Source organism: Pterocles gutturalis, unplaced genomic scaffold, assembly GCF_000699245.1.
Source record: "Pterocles gutturalis isolate BGI_N339 unplaced genomic scaffold, ASM69924v1 scaffold15729, whole genome shotgun sequence".
Taxonomy (NCBI): domain Eukaryota; kingdom Metazoa; phylum Chordata; class Aves; order Pterocliformes; family Pteroclidae; genus Pterocles; species Pterocles gutturalis.
Window position 1 is genome coordinate 3,477 of NW_010133483.1, and position 23,585 is coordinate 27,061.

General features: G+C 34.9%; 1 protein-coding gene across 1 annotated transcript in view; it reads right to left on the reverse strand.

Moving 5' to 3' along the window:
* The window catches only part of LOC104467475 (protein RIC1 homolog), a 41,584-nt gene that overhangs the window by 3,357 nt on the left and 14,642 nt on the right, over nt 1-23,585 (reverse strand). Inside the window, 11 exon segments of the mRNA XM_010081260.1 lie at nt 2-97; nt 431-565; nt 1,668-1,716; nt 2,228-2,372; nt 3,377-3,465; nt 4,519-4,610; nt 5,584-5,720; nt 5,959-6,101; nt 7,228-7,335; nt 18,314-18,390; nt 22,921-23,028. Coding sequence (XP_010079562.1) covers nt 2-97; nt 431-565; nt 1,668-1,716; nt 2,228-2,372; nt 3,377-3,465; nt 4,519-4,610; nt 5,584-5,720; nt 5,959-6,101; nt 7,228-7,335; nt 18,314-18,390; nt 22,921-23,028 — 1,179 coding nt within the window.

A 23,585-nucleotide genomic window follows, 5' to 3' on the forward strand; every position in this document is an offset into this window, starting at 1 on the left:
GTGCTGAAGTATTTCTGGGACTCTGAGCCTGTGTTGCATCTCCACAGTTCAAATACAAGCGATCTTCTCCTTGAAGGAGGACTTGCTCCTGGTTACTCTATGTGAAAAACAAAACAAAAAGCAACCTTGAACTCCATGTACAGAAAACAAAGGAAAACACACAATCAATATATTAACAGGCACTACATAAACAATATGAAAAATAAGTGGCAATTCTCAGTTTTTGTATCACTATGCACTAGTAGGTTTTATGTTATAGTACTGCATAGCAATATTTTTAAAGTACCATTTTAAAGGCTCTATGGTAAAAAAGGAAGACCAATCTTATGGCTGCAAAACAGACTTAAAACCTGTTAAGAGAATAACGCAGAGGACACATGAAAAATGGAAATATACTTTAAAATAAGGATATTTATATACAAAAGCTTACCATACAAGGATTAACAGTGAGTGCACTCTTGATGAAATGAAACTGCAGAATACCAAACTGGCGGGCTTCGTTATTTGCATCTCTTTCAGGCTTCCCATCAATAACCCACAGATGATACCCTTCTGATCCCCAGGTCTGAATGTAAAATAATAATAATAATAATAATAATAATAACCCCAAACCAACACTGTATAGTCTCAGAAAACAAGAATTACAGAAACTTCCTGTAACTGATGTTATGATAGACATGAACCTGGTAAAAAAAACACACAGCTCGGTGGAATCGTAATCATCACTAGAGGAATCGTAAGTAACACACAGCAGTGAAGTCTACAAGAAACAGTAAGAATCTAGCTTAAATTCTTTTTTATGTAAAAAATGTTGATTAAATGGAAAGTAACTATGCAAGACATCATATAAATAATGAACACCATTTAGTTTGCAGCTTAAAGCAACTAACAAAAAAGTTAGAATCAGGTGTGAAAAAAATCCCAATACCCAAAATTACATTGGTTGTTGCTCATTAAATTAAATGGTATCAGAATTTCAGTCTTCAGCGTTTTTTAAAAGGTACATTGTACTGTCCTTGCAAATACGTACATCCACTTGGGATGCATGTTTAAAATTTTCAATCTTCATAGCAACTAGGCTATACATAAATAAAATCACATTTTAGAAGTATTGTACAAAATTCATCATAGTTTGTAAAAGAGACCTTGAAGATTTCTGTTTTATATTTATCAACATCTATTGATTTGACAAACTAGCAGGATTTCATGTTAATCAGTTTGTATTAAAACAACAGCAGTTAAAATCTCTTTTGAGTTCATATTCTGAGTTAAGCTACTTCAACAAAGGTAAGCGAGTAATTTTAGGGAAATAAGTTTACAATTAGTCTTGGTTTGTGTCTCATTGTACTCTGAAATACAGCACCAGATTAAAAAAAAAACCCACAAAGAATAACAAAAAACAAAAGTGTTCACTCATATATTAAAAGCAAAGCCAAGAAGAGGCACGTCGTGCATACTTCATGATCATGAAAAGAAATCACCACTTCTCCCCTTTTCCCCTCTTCCTTCAATACAATGTTAGTGTTAGGAAACGTAGTAAAGGTATCTTACTCTTTAAGTAATAAAGCTAAAGAAAGTCAGTTTGATTTTCTGAAAATCTGTTTTACTAAAAATAATTTAAAAAATTAACAGCCACCCTATTACAGTATTTTTAGATTCATACTCACCATAGAGCTGATCTTTAGAGGGTCCTTTTTGGCACCATCAGACCGATACCTTAAAAACAGAACAGAACAAGTTTGAGTTTAGAAATATCTTTATCAAAATAAGGAATTCTGTTCCTATCTTTGTCTTGTCATATGGTTCTATATCGAACCCCACCTCAAACTATAAAGCCTGTTTGATCCATGACACTGCCTAACAGGCAAAGCAACTGTCAGATGTCCTGCATAAACTGTTTGAATTGTGATTTCTGGATGTTAGCACATTTTCACCAAACATATACTGGAACTGAGGGAATTTTAATATTTGCCAGCTAGAGCCTACCTTTAGGGTGATTTTGTTTTATGGCCAAAAAGACCACTATAAAAATAAAATACTATGTTTTCGTTTATATTCAAATGATCCTCTCCTAAATATTATTCAATTATTCCAATACCTAAGGAATTAAAATGGAAAAAAAATTTAAAAAGCTAATTCAGTGATCTAGTTTCTAATTAAATGTTTTTAATTAGAAAAAAATAAAGTTTTGAATAAAACATTTTACAATTTAATTAAAGATACTCACGCAAAATCACCTCCTAAAGTACAGATAAGCTGAGCACCAAAAACACTCCATAAAGACAAGCCTCCACATTCCCAGGTCACCATCACAACACAGCTATCAGGTGACCATCTGATTAGTTTAACAGGTCCTGTTTTATTCCAAATATCTGTTGAAAAACAGACAATAAAATCCCAAGTGAAAAACATAAAATGTCCTTCAGTTGCTTTCACCATAACAGTAGAAGCAAAAATACATGGAAATAAATATTTCATTTTTCCATTAATTTATTTGCTGCATTCATCAAACTGACCATCTCAAAATTAATAAGGAGCAAATGAAGAATTTACGTTTTCTTTCCAATACATGTTTGGCTTCATAGGAAGCTAAAAATACATGAAAACAGGCCAGAAATACACTGTGCTATGACACAACCATAGAACTGCAATTCTGGTAAACTGACTTTTGCGACAAAAAAAGATCTTAGAGTCACCCATGAAACCTCTCCCTGTGGCACTTTGACAGCTGTAAAACCGCTATGTACAGATTTGATTTTTTTGTTGTTGAAACCTAATAGGCACACACATTTTCAGTTGAGGACGCAATTCACCCCCTTACTATGTTTCTCACTCTCAAGCCCCTAGTACTCATTACTGCTACATGAAAAATTCCACTGAGCTTTTGGTCACTGCAGTTCAGGCAGGGTGCTGGATTACTCATTTTTCTGTACCCTACGTGTCACTTGTTTCAAGTTAATTCACACCCCTATTACATTCATTATCAATTTTGACAATAATCTCTCATCTTCTCAGGTGAGTGATGGAATAGTAATCTCAAGACTACATGTGGGAACTACTAAAATCTGCAGCCTTTAAAAAGGAACAACCATAAGCAGCGCTGTCTGTAAACTACTAACTCAGATTCAGATCTAGTAAAAAACCAAACAAAAAAGAAACAACCCCAGACCTTCACATATAAAACCCATCCAAAAGTCACTTACAAGGAAGCAACTGAAAGAAAAAATGTGCAAGAGTAAATTGCTACAAACATGCAAGAGTAAATACTAATCCCATCAATGACAATGCAAACAACAAAAAGTTAACTACACAAGGAGAAAAATAGCTTTTAATACCTTAAATGAGATGGAAAATTTGAGCAATAAAAGTAGCTCACCAGGATATTGTTTTGGTGTCAGCTCCAATTTATGAGAAAACTGCATGGCGCCAGTGGTGGTATCTATCGTATAAACCTGCACAGAGCCGCTGCAGAGAGATTACACATGCTTCAGACTTACAGACCATTTGGATTTCTCATCAGTTTCAAGATATTAATAAAAGCTGCTTTTTAATCGCTAATACCAAATTTATCTAGAACAGAAACACTGTGTCAAGTAACACTCCAAGAACTTTACAACACAAATCTATAAAGTACTTTCCAGAAAGCAGTGGAGGACCCAAAAAAACCCTATAATAATAACCAATGCACTAAGCCTATTTAATTCCCTGAAAATACACGTGCACACACAATCCACATATATTTATGGCCTCCAACTGCAAGACAATCCATGAGGGAAATCAATATTCACTCAGTGCTGAAGTTTGATCAGGAGTGTACTAATGCATACCAGGATCAATGAATTATCATAACTGTACCAGTTTCAGAAGCAAACACCAACACACTGCCTTGTTACTACAACCGAGAATATCATTTCTTAAGATAGCTGAAGACTAAACTGCCTAGATCTTTTGAAATGCTCTAAAAATGAATAAAATACAATTAAAAAAAAAAAAACTTGCCCTCTAGACCAGCTAAAGACAGGAGGAACTGTCTTGAAGGAGCAGTAAGCAGACCACCACAACTAAAGAACTTTTGCAACATAATAACAGTTACTCAAAGAGGCAACATTTTTCCTGAACAAATCAGACTTCACAGAGCACCTTCTGAGGTGGTGCAAAGTGCTGATTGTTGTACAATATTATTACAATTAACTGCTTAAAACTGACTTTATGATCCTGCTTTGAGATTAACTGGGACAGCAGCACTTCCAATTTTTGCTACTAGTCCAGCCAGCTTTTAATTTTTTTCCAGAGCTGAAGAGCAAGCCTCAATTTCAACTGCAGCTCAAGCAGGCAATAATTTATTTCCTCTTCCCACCTACCTTCTTGACAGAGCAGATTATACTACCTCTAGGAAGACTGGTCATTTTCATCTTTACAGCTCTTGTAACACAGCTTGGTAAGAAGAAACTAGTACTTAAACTTTATAATGAAATCATCACCCCCACCCCCCCCTGCATCAGCCTTTACGAAACTTACTTGGCACATCCAAATGCCATTAGCCTGTATTTGTTATTTACTGCCACACAAGTTCCATCAATCACATCTTGTGCCCAAACACCATGGAGCTGCTGTAAAGAAAGGAATTAACAGAATTTTTGGTTAAACAGTGCTTTCATTCATGATAGCCAGCTTCTACACATGTATGCTATATTACAGATCTGTTAGTTGACCTTCATCACCTCATGAAATTTCTATTATAAATGTCAAGATTAACTGACATGGCTCAGATGAACAAAATGCAGTATATGTAAAACTGGTTTCATTGTTCCTAATAAAAAACACAGAAAGATGCCAGTATGTAAGGAAACTGCTTATCAGAGCTATAGTAACCAAAGTGAGCCAATACCTATAAGGCAAGAATATCCCTCATACTGCATAAAAATCAGCACATGGTACTAAAGTTGAAGACAAAACACAAAACGGGAAAATAAATTCCCATCTTAAACCACAAGATATTTTAACTGTGGGAAGGAGTTTGGGTCAGACTACACAAATTCTTCTGTGTTTTCTGTAATTCAAATAAAGACACCTAATGACAAAAGGTGGTAGAGTTTGTAGGCTGAATTACAGGTAAGAAAAGACCTAACTTTTACAAGATTCCTTTAAAACAAATTCTGAAGTATGCTTGTCACTATGAGAAGAGTTATATTTGATCACAGCTAATAGCTAGAAATAGCATCAATGATACTTTGCCACAGAAGAAACTACCTCTTATCACCTCACTTATAACTAGCAACAGGAAATCTGTCCCAGAAATAGTAAAAAGACCTCAGAACTATAATGACATTTTGAAGCAATAAACAAAAATTAAATCTACTATCAACTATGCTCTCCTATAGACAGGTACTAGCCCTAGAACAATCAAGTTCAAAATATGGTATGAAAAATAATCTTGTTCTTATGTTATCTCTTAAGCAGTTGCTAAAATTTAATCTCTTTGCAGGCGAACAGAATTTAAAGTAGAAAGCTAACTGAAATGCAGACACCAAGGAAAACACATTTATTGTAGTGTGCATGATAGAAATACTAAAGGAAATATACCTCAGCAGTGAATCTACTTGACATTGGTGTAATTAAACCAACTCTGCCATCATTAAAAACAACAGCAAAACCATCAAGCGTGGCACAGTATTCCATATCTCTGATGTAAACATCTTCAAAGCCCAAAAATGAACCTGCTGAGAAAATATCAGTAATTTAAAAATATGTCAACACAGTCATATTGCAAGCCAACAGACTTTCCAGATGTTTACTTATTACTTCACAAAAAAAATTAATTTACGTAGGCTGTTTTGTTCACATTTACAAAAACCACATTCTTCTCATCTCTGCTTGATAACAGAGATAATATTTTATGTTAGATGGTATTTTGCTAATAGTTAACTATGATAAGCAATTAAAAAACCCAAAACCTACCTCGAGAAGACTGCAGGTCCACAGAAAATGGAACTGTGCACAGGTTGATGGCCTTCCTTCCATTGGTCATACCATCCCAGTGAACAAGATGGAGAAATCCATCAGCAGTAGCAACAAGTAGATCCTCTAACATGGACTGCAAACTAACAAATGTATTTGTAATTCTCTAAAAAACTGCATCTCAAATCAATGTCATAGAAAAATCAATTAACGTAACAAACACCATAGTACTGCCTCTTGTATAAGCAACTATGTTGAGAAGTTACATCAAATAAGTTACAACATAAGCACGTAAGTCCTCTAGACAGTACTGGTACCAAGCTGGTATGATAATATGTCTGTCTCTATTTTCTCCAGGAATGAGAGTTCATGAACAGGTCTGCATTGTTAGAGTAATTGTTTAACTGGTATATGAACTGGTGAATCTAGTTTTAATACTTTTGACTAAACATAAGAAATTGCTGCCCAAAATTAATTCTTCATCTATACTAGAAAGCTACCAATATTGCCTATGCTGTAAATAATCTGCTACTCTTTCTATGGTCTAAGTAGAAATTGGACTTCTAAATCCATCCCCAAACTTCTCTAAAATTCTGAAAACTACTGTTGATCTACTTGCATGCAGATAACAACCTGCAGCTTCCCAGGAAAGCTTTTTCCAGTATATACTGCATTTCTTCCAATATCCATCTTCTCCTATGGGACCTCTTCCCAAACTACACTTTGTTACTTTTCCACCCCACTGCAATGCTATACAGTTTCACCAACTTTTCATGCACATTTATTTAGCATGCTCAAAGCCTATTTACAGGGAAAGCAATCATCACCAAAAAAGGAAGAGGTAAACAAAAAGTTTTTTCTGGACAAATAGGGACTCTCTGCAGGCAGCTGGAGAAATGCTGAAATGGTACATACAGTTTTGCTCTTACGTCCCTATGTCTCCATGAAATTCTTTAATCCATACTTTGAGCCCAAGGACAAACATATTTATATTAACATAATGTAATACTGAACATACATGTGCTATATACTTCTATACGCCAAAAATATTGGTATAGCCAAGCACAGGAAGAAAGAATTCTCGAACAGCAATTTGCTTTTTCTTATCCTTAGACTTACTATTAGTATCTTACTATTAGTAACTATTAGTCCTTAATAAATAAGTCTAAAAACTTACAAGAAGTGGTTTTCCATCCAATTTCCCCTTCACTGTTTAACAAGTAACTGTTATATGCAGAAAAATTCTTAAGGCATGATTAGGGAGCATACCTTGTAATAGAGGCTTGCAAATCCAGCACTTTCTTCATTTCTAGATTTAATGAAGGAGCACATTGTTCTTCCTTATAATGTGGAGTTCCCTTCAGATGTGGACTTCCTCTAGAATAAAAGAAAAAAACTACAGTTGAAACAAGATGTCCCTCAAAAGACACAGGAGTTACTGACTCAGATTCCTGTGGAATGTACTAGACACTCATGTGCAACCTGCCACAAGCAGCATTTACTATCTAGGACATAACTTCAGTGCAAAAAGTTTAGTCAGTCATATCATCCTATATGTCTATGAAGAGTATGTAAGCAAAATAAGACAATGAATAGAGAACATTACAATAGCTGTGTAATAATCCTAAAATAAATTATATTTATTAATGTAAATTCTGATTCAATAAAATGGTACTCAACTGTTTCCATTAATTGTGTTGAATTTTTAAGTATCTCCATTATTTGCCATGCATTACAGATATTAGACTGTAAATTGTTCATGTTTCTTGTTCCTTTTGCCAGACCAGTGTTTATACTATTAATTCAGCAAGCATAACCCAACACATAGACATTTATTACAGTAATACATAAGAATATAACTCCCTATAGCAAATTAACAATAAATCTAAGGCCTACAAAGAAAAGAGCACTGATTCTTTTCCTTCAAATAGACCATTACACAGTATCGACTTCTAGATGTAGAAAGATTCCAGTTTCAGTTTTCCTTATTTTAAATTTCACATTTCGTTCTCTAATGAAATGCAGTTATTTTAAAACTCAATACAGCATCATTAGCATATTCCTTATTTGTCTGGGTTCTCAGACGGGTCATGCATCTCATTAACTTTTTTTTGTAATGAAAACTGACATACAATCATAAGTATTGCAACATGTCATCCAGCTCATCTATGTCACAAGCATTATGCTAGTAAACAAGGCAAACTATGAATGAAACAGGCACTGCAGTCAAGTTACAGTTTAGTGTAACTTCACAAGTCAGAAACAATATCTATGTAATATTTACTTGGATTTTAGCTGACAAAACACTTATTTTACACCAGGGTAGACAATGTAACTGCTTCAGACACAGCAGAAAACCAAGCAGCTCCATTTCTAGATAAGTTTGACACCACAAGGATAGCTCAATCCCTTTCCTACGTTGCTTATGCCAGTTGATACCAAGTGCCTTCATTCCATTACCATTCCGTAGTAAAACACAAAATTCAGATCTGTTATTCTTTGATGGATACTACACCTCTTTTTATGCAGCAAGGACAAAGATATATGCTAGCCACGGTAAGACCAAACCAACCTTAGACATTCTGGAGTTAACAGATGGAAGTAGTAACATCTTTCCAAAACAAAACCACAGTGACCATGAAGGATTATAGCAAAAAAATGATAAAAAAACCTCTAAGGTTAGTTAACCTACCACCCACAGATGGTAACTTGTATAAACATTAAATTATCTGTTTTGCATTTCAAAAGAAAATTAATTACAAAATACAGCTGTCTTGGGAAAGAATTGCCCTTCATGTAAGCTAGCTATGACGGATGGACAGGAGGCCTGAAATTTTAAAAAAATGTGACGAATTAATACTACCATTGTTGGGTTGTTCTGTTTTTGTTTTTTTTTTTTTTAAACAGTAAATGAGACTGCATTTCTTGAAGTTCATTAAGCCAAATTCATCTGATTTGGCCCGGTATCTTTTAGAGCCAGAGATTTAACAGATTAAAAAAATGTCTCATACAGGATTAATTCTTCCAAATCTCTATGTCAGTATCTGCAATGCAGCATCCTGGGGCTGGAGAAACACAAAACCTCAGGTGTTTGGAGACATGCCTGTCAACCCACGTCGACATACAGGTCCAGGTAGTATACTCCCAAGCGTGATCAAATGACTCTGGGTTATTTGTGGTACAACCGAATCTTCTAAGCAAATTACTAAAATTGAGAGAAAAGGGTTGTGTAATGCATAAATGTTACCATTATGTAACACACCATAGGTATAACACACCATAGGTATAACACACCATATAACATGCCTATTGTAACTGACTGATGTACACAACCAAGTATAAACATAGTGTTTCTGCTCAGCATAAACTATAAAGCCAGAATGGGAACAACATGGTTTAAAAGATATCTTTTGCTGGAAGAGGAAATTTCAAGTTTCCATGCGGACAGGCTTCTTTTTCTTTAAACACCTGTGATAAAAAAAGTTCGCAAGAATATTTCAATATTTTCAGTTTCATGAGCTAGTTTCAGCCAATTTGTTACCTCCTACAGAGTATCTCTTTTTCCATTGAGGCACTGTCGTCATAACTGAAAACTCCAAAATGTCAGTGCTTTAACTCACTGCCTGCGATTACATCAAATTCATTCATTTAAAAAGAAACCCCTACTATGCATGCAAAGGGGGTAAAATAAAATTTACACTGCATTCATACAGTTCACATCTGAATGACTCAGCCTTGTTAGTTACTTTGACCTTTAAACGAAGAATGTGCAGTGCTGATGGAAGCAGGAAAGAATGTTTGGTCTGGGTTGCCACATCAGCATCCGCTACCTTTGTAGCCAAACCTTTGCACAAGAATTGAGGGGAATGGACACATTCCAGCGACGAACCAGCTGCATGTGGCAACAAATTTCACTACTTCACTTCTATTTGCATGGCATCTGCTAATCTAACTAAACCTGTGAATTATAATCTCTTAGAACTGAGAAAAATCTCCCACTTCCACTTTTTTTTTCCAAGAAAACTTTAAGCATGGAAAGATTAGGAATACCACGCTGGTTTTTTAAAGGTTTATGGGGAAGTTTCAGACCCTGAACTGAAGATCAAGGTGTATTTTTTGAATCACCTGGTTCACTCTCTGTCCCCTAGTTAGCACATGAGCAGTGATATGCTTGTTCACAGAAAACAGAGCACTATAAATTGTAACAAAATGTCTTGAAGATGTTGAAAGCCTATGTAACTGTATCTCATGAATCACCTGTTAAATAAGAGTAAAGAGCTAAAAATAAGTAAAGATAGATATAACTCTACCTTAAGGGCTTGACCTCTTTCTTCAAACTCCAATTCTCTCAGCTTTCCCCACATTAATCCCCGGAGGTGTTCAAGACCAGGCTGGATGAGGCTTTGAGCAACCTGGTCTAATGGAAGGTGTCCCTGCCCATGGCAGGGGGGTTGGAACTAGACAATCTTTAAGGTCCCTTACAACCCAAACCATTCTGTGATTTTATGATACAATGCAAAAATGAGAAAATGGAGAAGTGTACTTACCCCCCTGCCCCAAGAAAACAAACAAACAAACAAAAAACCCCACAAACCAACAAACCTTAAGCATCCTAAATTCAAGAAAGAGGCATCACCTTGCAAAAGCAAAGTCTGATAGCCTCCCCTGAACTGGAAGGAAGAATTTCCTTGTAGTTTGTTATCTTGGCTGGGGGGAGGTTCAGGGAGGAAACAGGCCATGAGCCAGCTAATTTTTCTAGCAGCACAGTGCTGTACTTTATGTCCTCCACTACATACACAGCAGTTAAGTGATATGGCATGATCCATGGACAAAACTCACTCAGAAATATCATTACCAGACTTAGTCACTGCTAGCAAAAGCAACCAAGCAATACTTAGGAAGTTAATTACAGCAGAATCTGAAATAATGTACTTAACAACATCTTTATAATTTGCTATTAAGCTATTTAGAACAGACTAAAAACGAACCTGTGTTAAGTATTTCAAAATAATGTTCAGATTTTCAAAATAATGTCCACTGTTTTCTGCTTATTACTGGAGAATTCTATTCCAGAAGTAGAATTAGCATTAGACTAGAATTTAAGTTTCTACCTTAGTACTGGAGTAATCATAGTAATATAGGTAGCTGTTATGGCTGGATAATAGTTTAGAAAAGTTCAGAGATGCTCACGCAGTCAACAGATATATGTTTCAAAAAAAAAAAACTGGTGTGGCTAATAGCAGATATCACATTAATTAAACAAACAAACAACAAACAAGTCAGTAGTTACTTGGGAAGTAATGGAGACATTTTACTGAAAAAAATGTTAAAGACTCCAGACTTGTTGATCAGTAAATATCTTTAGAACAAATAATTGACACAAACAAGGTAAAATATTTTTATACTGCTTTGGGGCTCCGATATTCTTAAGTGTTGCTGCTAAAATGGTTTCTTCATTAGTACTTCTTTTTTTTTTTTGGGGGGGGGGGTGTGAAGAAAAAATATGCAACATCTACATGTTTCAACTATTATGAGCACTATATATGTGAGAAAAATAGTGCAAACAATGTTTCTAAATGAATTTACACCACCAAGAACACCGAGTTGCTCTCCTTGAAGGAACAGAAACAAAAAACTGACAATAGCTATTGTTGTTGCATTAGCACAATTACACAATGCTTATTAACGGTTTTTAAATCGTTGAAGTGAAGGCTTCAGTTAGTGAATTGTCTGTACAGCTGAGAACTTAATCTTTTTTGTACCTGATTCAAAGAGCCTGCATCATTACCATTAAACATGATTCTTCACTAACTGCCCAACATGTTTTTTAGGAATGGTTCTCAAAAAAGTAAAACAAGTTACACTGTGAACTTTGATTTCCATACAATGAGTGTCTTCTCACTCCTAAACCTGCATCCCTCCACCGTACATGGCAGGCAGCCTCTAGCTGAAGGTGAAGTGTGTCTGGCTGGATCCAGAGCACACAGATTGGCAAGAGCTGGACAAAAAAAAAAGCGGGACAAAAAAAAAAAAAAAAAAAAAAAAGTGTCTATGGAAACATCTATAAAGAATGAATAATGGTTTAGGAAAAGTAATTCTTAGTACAGCGCTTTCTGCACAATTGAATAATAACAGGTTTCTGTAATTGATAATTGAAATAACTAGCTAGCATAGTAATCACCTATTCAATTAAAAAAGCTAAATAGTTTACCAAATCATTATTCCAGTTGCAAAGATTTCTTTATGATGTTTTAAACATTCTGAACTACATCAAAGGCTAGCAGGTGCCATAATGGTCAACAAAAATTCTACAACTATTTTTAAAAATACATTTTCCAACCAATGCCAAAAACATCTCCAGGGAAAAACCACACTGTTAAAGTTTAGCACAAGCATAACTCCAAAAAAAAAAATTTAGTAAGCTAATTAACTGTACACCTCATCAGTTACCCTTGCAGAGTTTAAAGTTCAAAACCTTTGTACACACGAATCTTGAGTCCGCTGAATCACAGAAAAAAAATCCCCACTGATGAGGTAATTTATGGCACCTAAACACCACCTTTCTACAGAAAAGGAAAAAAGCTTTGAAAAGTGCCAGAAAGAGTGGGACATCAATACAGTAACCAGATGTATAAGCAATAATACAGCATTGTAAACCAGGATATAAACACTAGCTTGTTCATGTGCCCGTACTGGTTAGAAAATAAATTTTTAAAGCATTTTCATGTACAGCATTGAGGTTTCATTCTAAATTTATACAACACCCGTATCACTTCCCCCCACCCTCACCACCCAAAGGCAGGGTCCACTTGAAGACAAGAAGAAATCTCAGGCAAAAGAATTTCCAATTACCCCATTTAGTTTATTAGCCATGCAGTTTTTAAGGTTTTGTCTTTTTTAAAGGCAAAAATCTCCTCAGCATTAAGTCACCACATGCTGTCCCTTCAAGTGACAAATCTCAAGTCACTCTCCTGACCAAAACTCCAAACAGAAATAACTATTAGTTCAGCACAGGGAAGCCTCCACTGTTACACGTCTTCACTGTGAAACAAAGGAATATCTGCAAATATTCCTTTGGAAACACCTCAAAAAACATTACTGTACCTTCCCACAGCCTACAAAGCTATAAATCTGCTTGTATGCACTGCTACTTTTTTGAAGTGTATCACAGGTTGAGATCAATTTTATTTTACCATTCTATTATCTTACTATACAGATGTTTTCTTCAAGTTTTATCTTGTAACGACTTTAGTAATATGGTGGTAATATTAGTCTGAACTAGTTGAAGCAGCTCTTTGTACTTGTGCTCACTGCAGGAAAGTACCCCAGAATGTGGGCTAATGGCCAATACTGATTCTCTTCCAAGTCTGCTCTACAGTGGAACAAAGTCTCTAAGAGCTGGAATGAAGCTGCAGACTATTCTGGCTCAATTTAAAAAAAAAACAAAAACAAAAACAAAAAAAAACCCCACACAATTACTGCAGCTTTTTTTCCCCTGTTTTTATTTTCACAAATTAAGCAGGATACTTTAGGTTTTCATTGAGCACAAATGTCTGTTAACTCCAAACAATCCTTAGCCAAACATCAAGAGACAGAAATATTTCCTTCAATGGAACAACTGCAATTCATAACATTGCTAAAATATTACAGTTTGACAAAAACCTAACAGCTGACTCCAGCAAAAATTTAAAGTTTCCTTTTTTATATACCTATACAAAAATATAAATACTTAGAATTAATGACAGAATGTTGTGCTTTTGATAAGAACACTTGTTTTATCACATTAATCTGATAACAGATTTTACATAAAATGTGCATAGTGCTCAACAGGACAGTTCCTTAACCCTTACCTTATCTACGTAAGTATATTTTAAAATGATTAAACCTCTGAAGGTATAAAATAGCTATCATTTGAAAAGAATTTCCTACTCAGCCTTCTTAGTCTTTAATATAGTCTCAATTTTTTAAGAGCTATGCCCTCAGATATTGACGGAACAATCTTAAAAGGTTTTGTGTGCTCCAGCCACAGACATCGATAATCGTGAACTCCAACACTTCCATTAAAACACTGAATTTCAAAATATAAAGACCACTACAATAAGCTGATATGAAAAGGAGGAAGTCATGCCAAACAGGCATTTTTGAACAGGAAATCAATTTTCCTAGACCACTGATTGTCTGTACTTAAACATACAATAGCAGAGGGAGTTCACTCAACTGTACTTTCAAAAATCTGGTTATTTCATACTACTAAAATATAAAGGGAAGCAGAGACTCTTGCATTCAAACACAATGAGTGCTTAGCCTCAACTCATGCTTTAGCTCTTCTACTAAATCTGTGTTGATTAGATTGGGAGAGAAGAGAGAGACTTGGCCCTAAAAAAAACACCCCCCCTCCCGGCTCCAAAAAAACCCCACCCTACAATTAGATACACTATTGAGTTATAAATAGTGAGAGTGTTTCTGTCACTTCCCATGCAAGTTTGTTTCGTTGGTTTTTTTCACCTTGAGGCACTTCATTCAAGCTGTAGCAGCAACAAATTTTTGCTGTTCACACAGTGACTGTATGCTAGAATAGTTGTGTTAACTATCAAATACAGGCAAGCTCTTCTGGATCATCCTGCTCAACAGCCATATACAGTAATAACTGTGTAATAACAACCATAAATTTGCAAGGACTGTACTTTTTTTCCATGAACATCCCTCTCCCATATGGACGAATGAAGAATGTGTTTTAGTTTCAGCAACTTTTTTGGGTCCTTTTTCTTGAAAAAAAGGCTAAATCATTACCAAGCAAATTTTAAAGCAGTTATTAAAAAAATACCAATACCTTATTACCTGCTTCTCTGATGTTCTTTTTTTACTTACAGTAAAATATACATATTCCATTTAAATGAGAGCTAAGCTGACAGGAGAATTTGAACACAATCTTTCTCAATGTTTTCACTTGTATGGGATCAAACCTAGCTGCAAGTTCAACTTCAGGACACTGACAAAAAAAGAAAATCTTGCACCAGGATTTTGGCACAACTGAGGACATTACCGGTATGTATTCCCAGTGCATGACCACCTCATGTTGACCGGCGCTGCTTAAGAATTCTGTTCAAGCTCAAGTTGTATTAAGAGTTTTCCTTTATTTTTGTAGTCATTACATTGAAATTTTATGTTTCTGTCAGAACTGGACATTATCATTTAAACAAAGGATACTAGAGAATAGACTTCACTCTGCTTACAAAAAGTTAGTAGATATGAACAGTTTATCAACATTAAGAATTAGTCATAATTTTAAAATGTAGACTAAGAATGAACTTTTAGGAGCACTGATAGAAGTGTGTTCACTAGCAAAAAAAAAAAAAAAAAAAAGGAAAAAAACAAAAAAACCCACCAAAACAAAACACAGAAAACCTGACAACTGACTATATTCTACATCTCTTAACTTTCTGGTATGTTGTGGAGGTGTCCAAAGAGAAGAATAGTAGCGAAAAAACCTTCACCTCAAATACTCAAGTATAGAGTTAAACCTGTTGTCCATGCATTCCCCTTTTTTTACTGACTTGTTTCCAGCAGCTGTCCCATCATACCACAAATGCAAGGACAGCCTTACATCTTTATACTCTCTGGGAAAATTACCACCCTCCCACTTCCTTTGCCTAACACAGGTAAATAATCAAGTAAGACAGAGCTGGACAAGTAGTAACTAATATTTGCATGAGAGTTAAAATGTTGCAAGCAATTGCTTTACCTTGAATTATTGTATGAGAATTGTCACAGAAGTATCAGTGAGCAGTCACTCCATGTTCTTGAATTTCCCAGGGCTGTTACTCAGTACTACTTCAACGTCACCATTTTCTAATGCCAGCCTTTTATTATAAGCCAACTTGAAAGCTAAGCTACTGGAATCCGGTGGAGAGGACGGGGAGGGGGGGGTAAAGAAGGGAGACAGGCAGGTTTTTAATTTCCCCATCAGGCAACCCAACATTACTTAAAGCACAGCTGCATAATCACTGCTGCCAACATAGAGGAAGGAGCCAAGAACACACTGTTACAGGGGGAGAAATCAGTTAAGATGTTCCCTTTCAAGCGCAAGGCATGTCACATACGGGGCCTTTCACTGACTTTTAATGGCTTCAGAATTAACAAAATTAATTTGGTATTGTCCAATCCAAGTATTTCAGTGAAATAACATATTTGGAAAATTAACATATGTCAGAAGAAAGTTAAAAGTTTCAATTCTAGGCTTTTGGTTTAGTTTGTCCGTTCATTTTTGGTTGGGGTTTTGGGTTTGTTTGTTTTTTTAGTATTTGTAGACCTACAAAGTGAATTAGTGAAACTGCCTACAGGCAATGCACTGCATCTGTACCAAAAAAAAAGTTCATCCCATTATAACAGCTTATAGAATAATTTCACATTAATCAGTGCAGGCTTAATTCACACACAAATGCTTGTGTATTTCTTTTGCTCTAGTATAACCAGAGCAGTAGTAATTTCACACAGGTTCTCAAAATTTAAGGCTAAATATAGACGGACTAGTAATCCCAGTAAATTCAGTGAGATCATTCATCTTCTTAAAGTTAAGCACAAGCATTAGTCTCAGGTTGCTCACAATCTCCTATCAATAAACACTCCAGGGACAAACACTTTGTCTTACTCATTCACAGAATCAGCATTATGCCCTTTTGGGCTATAGAAACAGATCTTAAAATCCTCACCATTCAATACACAGCTAACAGAAAGACTTTTTCATAAAACACACGCTTTTAGGTTAACAACACAAATCTATTACTAACGTTTTATATAAAAGTTAGACTGGTTAGTCATTGACTGCTTAATAGATGTTTTCAAACCCTCCTATATGTGGAATGTCAAAACAAGGTTTTCAAAGCTTCTATGTCAACTCTTACTCCATATTTTATACATATTTCCATATATTTTCAGATTTTGCCAACAAAAAGAACCCTATCCAAATAGAAGAAGAAGAACATACCATAAGCTGTTGTTTAGTCTTTTACGTTATGGATAGCTGAAGATATACTATTCCTTTATCTATTTCAACAGGTTGCAGCAACAGGTTGTCTTTTTTTTTTTTTTTTTCAGATGACAGGAAGTCAGATATGAAAACTCAGCTTGAAAAATGCTATTTAGGTCTCAGAAGAGGCAAGTAATGCAATATAACTTGCCCACATTCATCTTCAGTTTGTGAAAAATGGACAAACAAGTTGCAACAATAAATTCCAGTTAATTCCAGAGCTTTGAGGGCTATTTCAGAGGCCAAAAGATGCATTACAGTAGCAAAACACAAAAAAAATTCCACTCAATAAAGCAAGAATTCACTTAGAAATAATTTATTACCTGACAAGTTATTTCTTTATATAAGTACTTGTAAAAGAAATGAGATTTAAAATCTGAATGCTTGTGAAGACCTGACTTTTTTTTTTTTATTTTAATGGTTTAACAGTTATGGTTTTAAAAAATCAAAATGTTTTCCTCTTACATGACATCATAGGTTACTCCTCATAGAAGTCCATTTGGAGACACTCACTGATCACCTTTAACTCATTTGATGAATATGAAAAAAAAACAAGTTTCTAGCCAATGAGAAATCAAGAATGTTTTATTATTCCTGTGGACAAATTTGATCCAATCAATGACTACAGATTCTGACTATCGAAACACACAAAGGCACACACAAATACACCCCTTGAGGTAACAATTTGTCCTAAATCAGTTTTGTCAAATTAGAAACCAGCTAGGTCAACCACAAATACATCAAACACACTGTCACGTTTTAACACATAAAATGTATTCTGTCATTCACAATAAGGAAGATTACAATGACAACATAACACATTGTAGCTAAAATACTTGTATATTCTTACTTAAAAATGGTTCATATTCCTTCCAAAATACTGAGAATTTATTCCCCATTTGTTCCAAAAATCTCTAAATTATAAACTGAGGGGCGGAGAGGAACCTATTAACAAATTCCACCCTAATAATTTCTAAGCAATGTGACTTATTCAACAGACTTACTCAGAAGGATTTATTAAAGCTTGTTACAGATCATGAGTTCAACAGACTATTTCAAATTATAAAATTGGACAATTTTAACCCCGCTATTTAGGATTTTGAGAGCTTATAAAATGGATCTAAGGAATCTTACCAGAACATAGCAAACCAGTTAGACCAACCTCTCCTCTGAACTGACTCTAACTCACAAGAATGATGCTTTATACACTTACCACGTTTTAAAACATACTTTGGAGGGAAATATTTTTTAATCATAAAATCTGCTTAGGACTTGTCTAGTCATATTTTTCCACACTGTGGGGATGCAAAGAAAGCTTAAAATACTTACTTGGAATACATTGGCTCAAAAAGATATTTGTCTCTTGCTGACGAGATTTCAAAAAACAAGATGTATCCCTTTGCAGTCTGAAAGAGAAACACTGATAAATTACATATGTAGTCTATCTGCATGAGTAAAATTTATACAGACTCTTGTGATTTCCACATATGTCTCATATATCAAAAACAAATAAACTCATATCAAGTTTCAGATACACAAATAAACTGTGCATTGATTCATTCTAGGTAAAATCCATACTAGCCCTTAAAAGCCAACTGAACAGATCACTCAGTAGCTAGAAAAATGGTAAAACACCACAGTTGATGCATGCACCCAGCAGAAATTTTCCTCTGATTCACATAAATACATAAAACCAGACAGCTACATCAGATACCTTGAACCTGGGTATCCCACCAACAAAAGGAATTAATACAGAAAGCATGTAATAGAAGGTACCAAGCCTTCAGAGCAAGACCTCCAAGTATTTGAACATGTATGGGCACTACAGCAGGTAAAGAAGCCGGCACTGCCTCCCAGTGTTGGTCATCCAGGCAGTTTTCAAAAAATCCTCATGTCATGCAGTATCTTTAGATACCACAGCACCTTTACAAAACATTCCAGTGTCTGAAAAAAATTCTACTATAATTCAACCCCAAGTCATATTCCATCATTCTGGAAGACTCACTTTAAACTATAACACTGTTCAGAGAACAAATATAAATCATTTAGTTATCAGATGTTCCAGTCATGACTAGAAGCTGATCCAGTGTTTGCATAAGCACGGGAAAGGCAGATGACCAGTAAGGTTGGTTTTTCAAAGAAATATGGTTTGTTTAAAGCACAAATTTATCCTTTGAGCAAACTGGCAAATGCAGTTTAGTTAAACAGTATTTCCATCCAATCATTTTAATATGGGCTGGGCATGTACCCAAAGCACTATTACTGAAGACAATAAGCACTGGAATTAATGGTTTCAAGTTGCTTTGCAAGGTTGGTTTCCCTTTCTTTGAATGAAGGAAAAAGTAACACTCTTGTTAGCTTAGTTTATCAGTTCACAGATGCTACGTTTTTACCTAGTGAAAGATTTGCTTCATCATGAAAGAAATTTGTGTTTTGGCTTCCAAGTCCAAGAAACACAATTATTCTCATTCAAAGCTTATGCAAGAATAAAATCCAAAAAACATAATGGTAAGATTGAGAAAGGCTGAAAATAAATTGAAGCTTTTCTATGTGCAGTAATATCATGTTCAGGTATTATGTGGTAAAGAAAGGGGCTCATTTCTAACATCTTTATAGGCTCTTTCCATTACATCATTAAATATTTAACCTGTAAGTTATCTTACCCTGGAAGGAAAAGTAAAACAACACTGTGGAGTATCTTTATACTGATATTAAGGTACAAAGGACCTTACTGAACACTATTCAAAGCACAAAGTGGCTACTGTTACAGGTTCATCTCTAAACAGAACCTCAAAACAGATGGATGAAATGCAGAAGCATTCAAACATACGCTTCCTGCAAACTGATCATATTCATTCACAGAGGTCTCTACATCACTTCACAAATGCTGCAACGAAACTTACTGAAGTAACCACCACTGTCATCTGTTCCCTGATCAACAGTACCTTGCAAGGGATTTCACTACATGGTTTCTCATACACCACAACGTTTAGAAGCTCTTCCTTAACCATGGGAATGCACGCTGAAGAGCAGTTTATATCAGAGGACTGTCTGTATCAGGGGAAGGACTAAAATGCCTTATATATTTCTCTGTATTGAAGCATACTGACCCAATTCACAAGTTTGTTTAACTACTAGAATTAGCCGCCTTGGGTGTATATACTAATTTAGACAAGAAACGCAGATTTAGACTACAAACGCAGAAAGAGAAGAAGAGAAGTAACTACAAAATGTCAGGGGAAAAGAGATCAGTTTAGAAAATGTGCGAACAGTTTAGCAATAGAAGATACTAGTAGCAAAAGCAGTTAGAATTGCTAGGGAATTATGACAGTCTGAGAACTGCGTAAGTTTGTTTAACTGCATACCGTTGAAGCTACCTGAGGCATTTTATAAATCCTTATACGCTAGACCAAAGTGTGCCTTCAGTACAAATAATAATTACCCCAAAGCATATGTTGCAAACTGATCTATTTCCATAGAGATGTGCTGAACACTCCTGCAGTCAGAAACAAAAACCACTGTATACCACTGCTCTAGTGGACATTAAATCCAAACTACTGTCCCTATCATCATGTCATTAAAAAAAAAAGTGAATGTACCACTTGGTTAATAAGTACATGCTAAGCCTTTTGTACACCTTCTTGAAGACAAAGTACAAAATAATTTTATTATTACTTAAAACTAATACAATCAAGAAACTCAACGACACTGGTAATGTCAGGTGAGAAATTAAATCATCTAACTCAGCTTTCAAACTAGTATTTTTAGCTATTGCACAGGACTTCATTAATTAACTGAAATTTCAGTTCAACAAAACTAGTAGTACAAGCTATTCTTTTTTAAATTAATAACTCCCTTTGGTATTGTTCCTTCATTTGTATTTTTTAGTTTTCTTCTTAAGAAAAAGTCATAAAGAAGGGAGAAAATGTTTCTTCTCTTGTAAAGAAGTTCGAAGTTTTACTTGGAGACGAAAGTATCATGTACCAGCAGGACCACCTTTTTCATTAACCCCACAAAGCTGCCTTTCTACCCTGCCTCTCTGTAACAAAAATACCAATATTTTCAAATGTGGTCTTTCAGTAGGATTCATTAACTGTTTCAAATTAAACTTCACATATATTCCAAAAGTGTATTAAAAGAACCTGCAAAACAAAACTGGTGTTGAAACTACCATAACAAACATGCTTGACTATATTATTTGTACATATACACCCAAGAGATGCAATATAAGCACAAGAAACATGAGGAATACTAGAAACTTCATGACACTCAATATTTCATAAACTGTTTGACCATTTTGAATTTTAATTTGTAAGACTTAAGTTTACAAACTGAGACTTTATGGACATTTAGATTCTGATATCATCTGCCAAAAGAATAGTATACATTTAGCTGCAGAAACACTTGAAAGTACAGTAACTGAACTGTCAGAAACTAAAGCTAGTCTGACTGTCAGCTGAACCATAAAGTCTCTCGAGCAAATGGACCCCAACATCAAGAAACAACATAAGATCCAAAGCAATTCAATATAACGATCTAAAGCTCCTCTGAACTAATGCATAAAGGTATAACTAAAGTATTAACAGTTTACTTCTGACTACATGCTGTATCAGAATATTGAGTAATTCTTTTTCATTTTTATTAGTAAATGTTACAGAAGTCTCCTTTTTGCCTTTGCTGGTAACTACTAGCATTCATTAACTGAAAATATAATCTGACACTAGCAGAAATATGTTACACTGCACTGATTCCATGAGATCCTTTTTAGGTGCTTTAAACATTCTAAACCAACTACTCAGAAAAGTCTACCCTTGCATTTCATACAAGAAAATGGGAGCACAGGAAGCTTAGTCAATTTAGAGTCATGATGATACTGGTAGAGACATGAACTATTCCATAAAATATCTGGTATTTTCCACTAAGATAACAATATGTGATTGGTTTTAAAACTACAAAGCAGTACAGGCATCATTTTAAGCAAAAAACATGGTTTATAATAGGAAATTAAGTCAGTGTACCAGCAAATACAGTAGTTGTTATCTACTCTGTAATTCCAAATAATCAACTTCTGATGGGGAAATTTAATGATTTCACTCTTTTCTTCTGCACCTTCTCACAACAAAGGCTTAAATATAATAGCCTTTATTTAAAAAGCTAGAAAAAGAAACTTAACCAACATAAGACATGGTCCCAGCATATGACCTGAACAAAAGTCACCAAGAGTATCAACCCGTATTTTGACTCCTATAACCTCTGCTCCCACCTTTGATGTGTCTAACCTGCAACTTGAATTATTTCTTAAATGCTGGTGCTGAAATAGTCCACTCTACTGCTGTGAGCATAGCACCATCTATGAAACAATATTTTATTTCCATGTGAGACAAGATCTCATCTTCACCTTTAACATTCTTAACCAAAGAGTCTATATATCACCTGTCACTGCCCCTGTTCCTGTGTTTTCAGTGCCTTGCAACTTTTTAAACACCAAAAGATACTGCACCTTAATAAAGCCACAGTTTCATCCTCTTAAGACCCACCTTTCTGAAACATACGTAAACCCTACCTATCAAGCTAAATATAGTTATGTCACCTAACTCCTCAACTATTTATTTAATTCACAGGTCTTTAAATTCCCTTATTCTTTGTGACCAGATTACTAAAGTAATGACATGCTAGGCCAGCCCTAACCAATATATCTATACATTATTTTAACACAAAAAACTGCAGTTCATTCTTTAGGGGGGAAAAAATTAATGAAAACTACTAAAGGAAGCTTCTGTAATACAAAAAACCCTTCATATTATTATATATTTTCACAAGATAAATATCAATTCAATGTATATACAATCTGCAAGTTTGTATAAGTACAGAAATTGGTAACATAAATCTGTCTTTGCAATAGTGTAACCACAGTAAGAAGAAGAAAACCTACTTACTGAAACAGCTATCATGCTGCTGTCAGGCCGCCATTCTGCTTGTTTATAAGGTCCAAACTGAGAAGCTGCTTTCGATAGTCCCTTGTAGCTTACGACTAATACACTGGGCTGGAGGGAAAAAAATAAAAATTACATCTCATATCTAGAAGGGATGTTTGTTATATTGTGACACAACCATAAACAACTATGTCTCCTTAACAGCAACATGTTCCCTTGAAGAAGGCAGTTAAAAACTTAGTGTGTATCTGACAACATATTACACAACAGTGCTTTTAAAAGGAGTTTATGCAGAACTCGTGACACAATGTCATTCCTAATCTCACTCTTGCAAACCCAGGACATTTAAATAAAACGCTTATTTTATTTAAATAAATAAAATAAGCATTTTATTTATTTATTTTTAAAATAAAACTGTGTTTACCCAGAAAGGAGTCATTACAAAATCCAGAAGTAGTTTCAAGTTAGATAAAGGGTGAGTGATGCTCAAGATAAACAAAAGCATCTCAAACAGGCTCCTACAATGAAAAGGACTGTCAAATTAACTAGGATGAAATATTCTACACAGACTATTTGGTGCAATCCATTCACTTGGTTTCTACTAAACGGATAGGCTACCGTATTAAAGAGAACGATAATCAGGAAATCTGTTTTATATCTCTTCAATA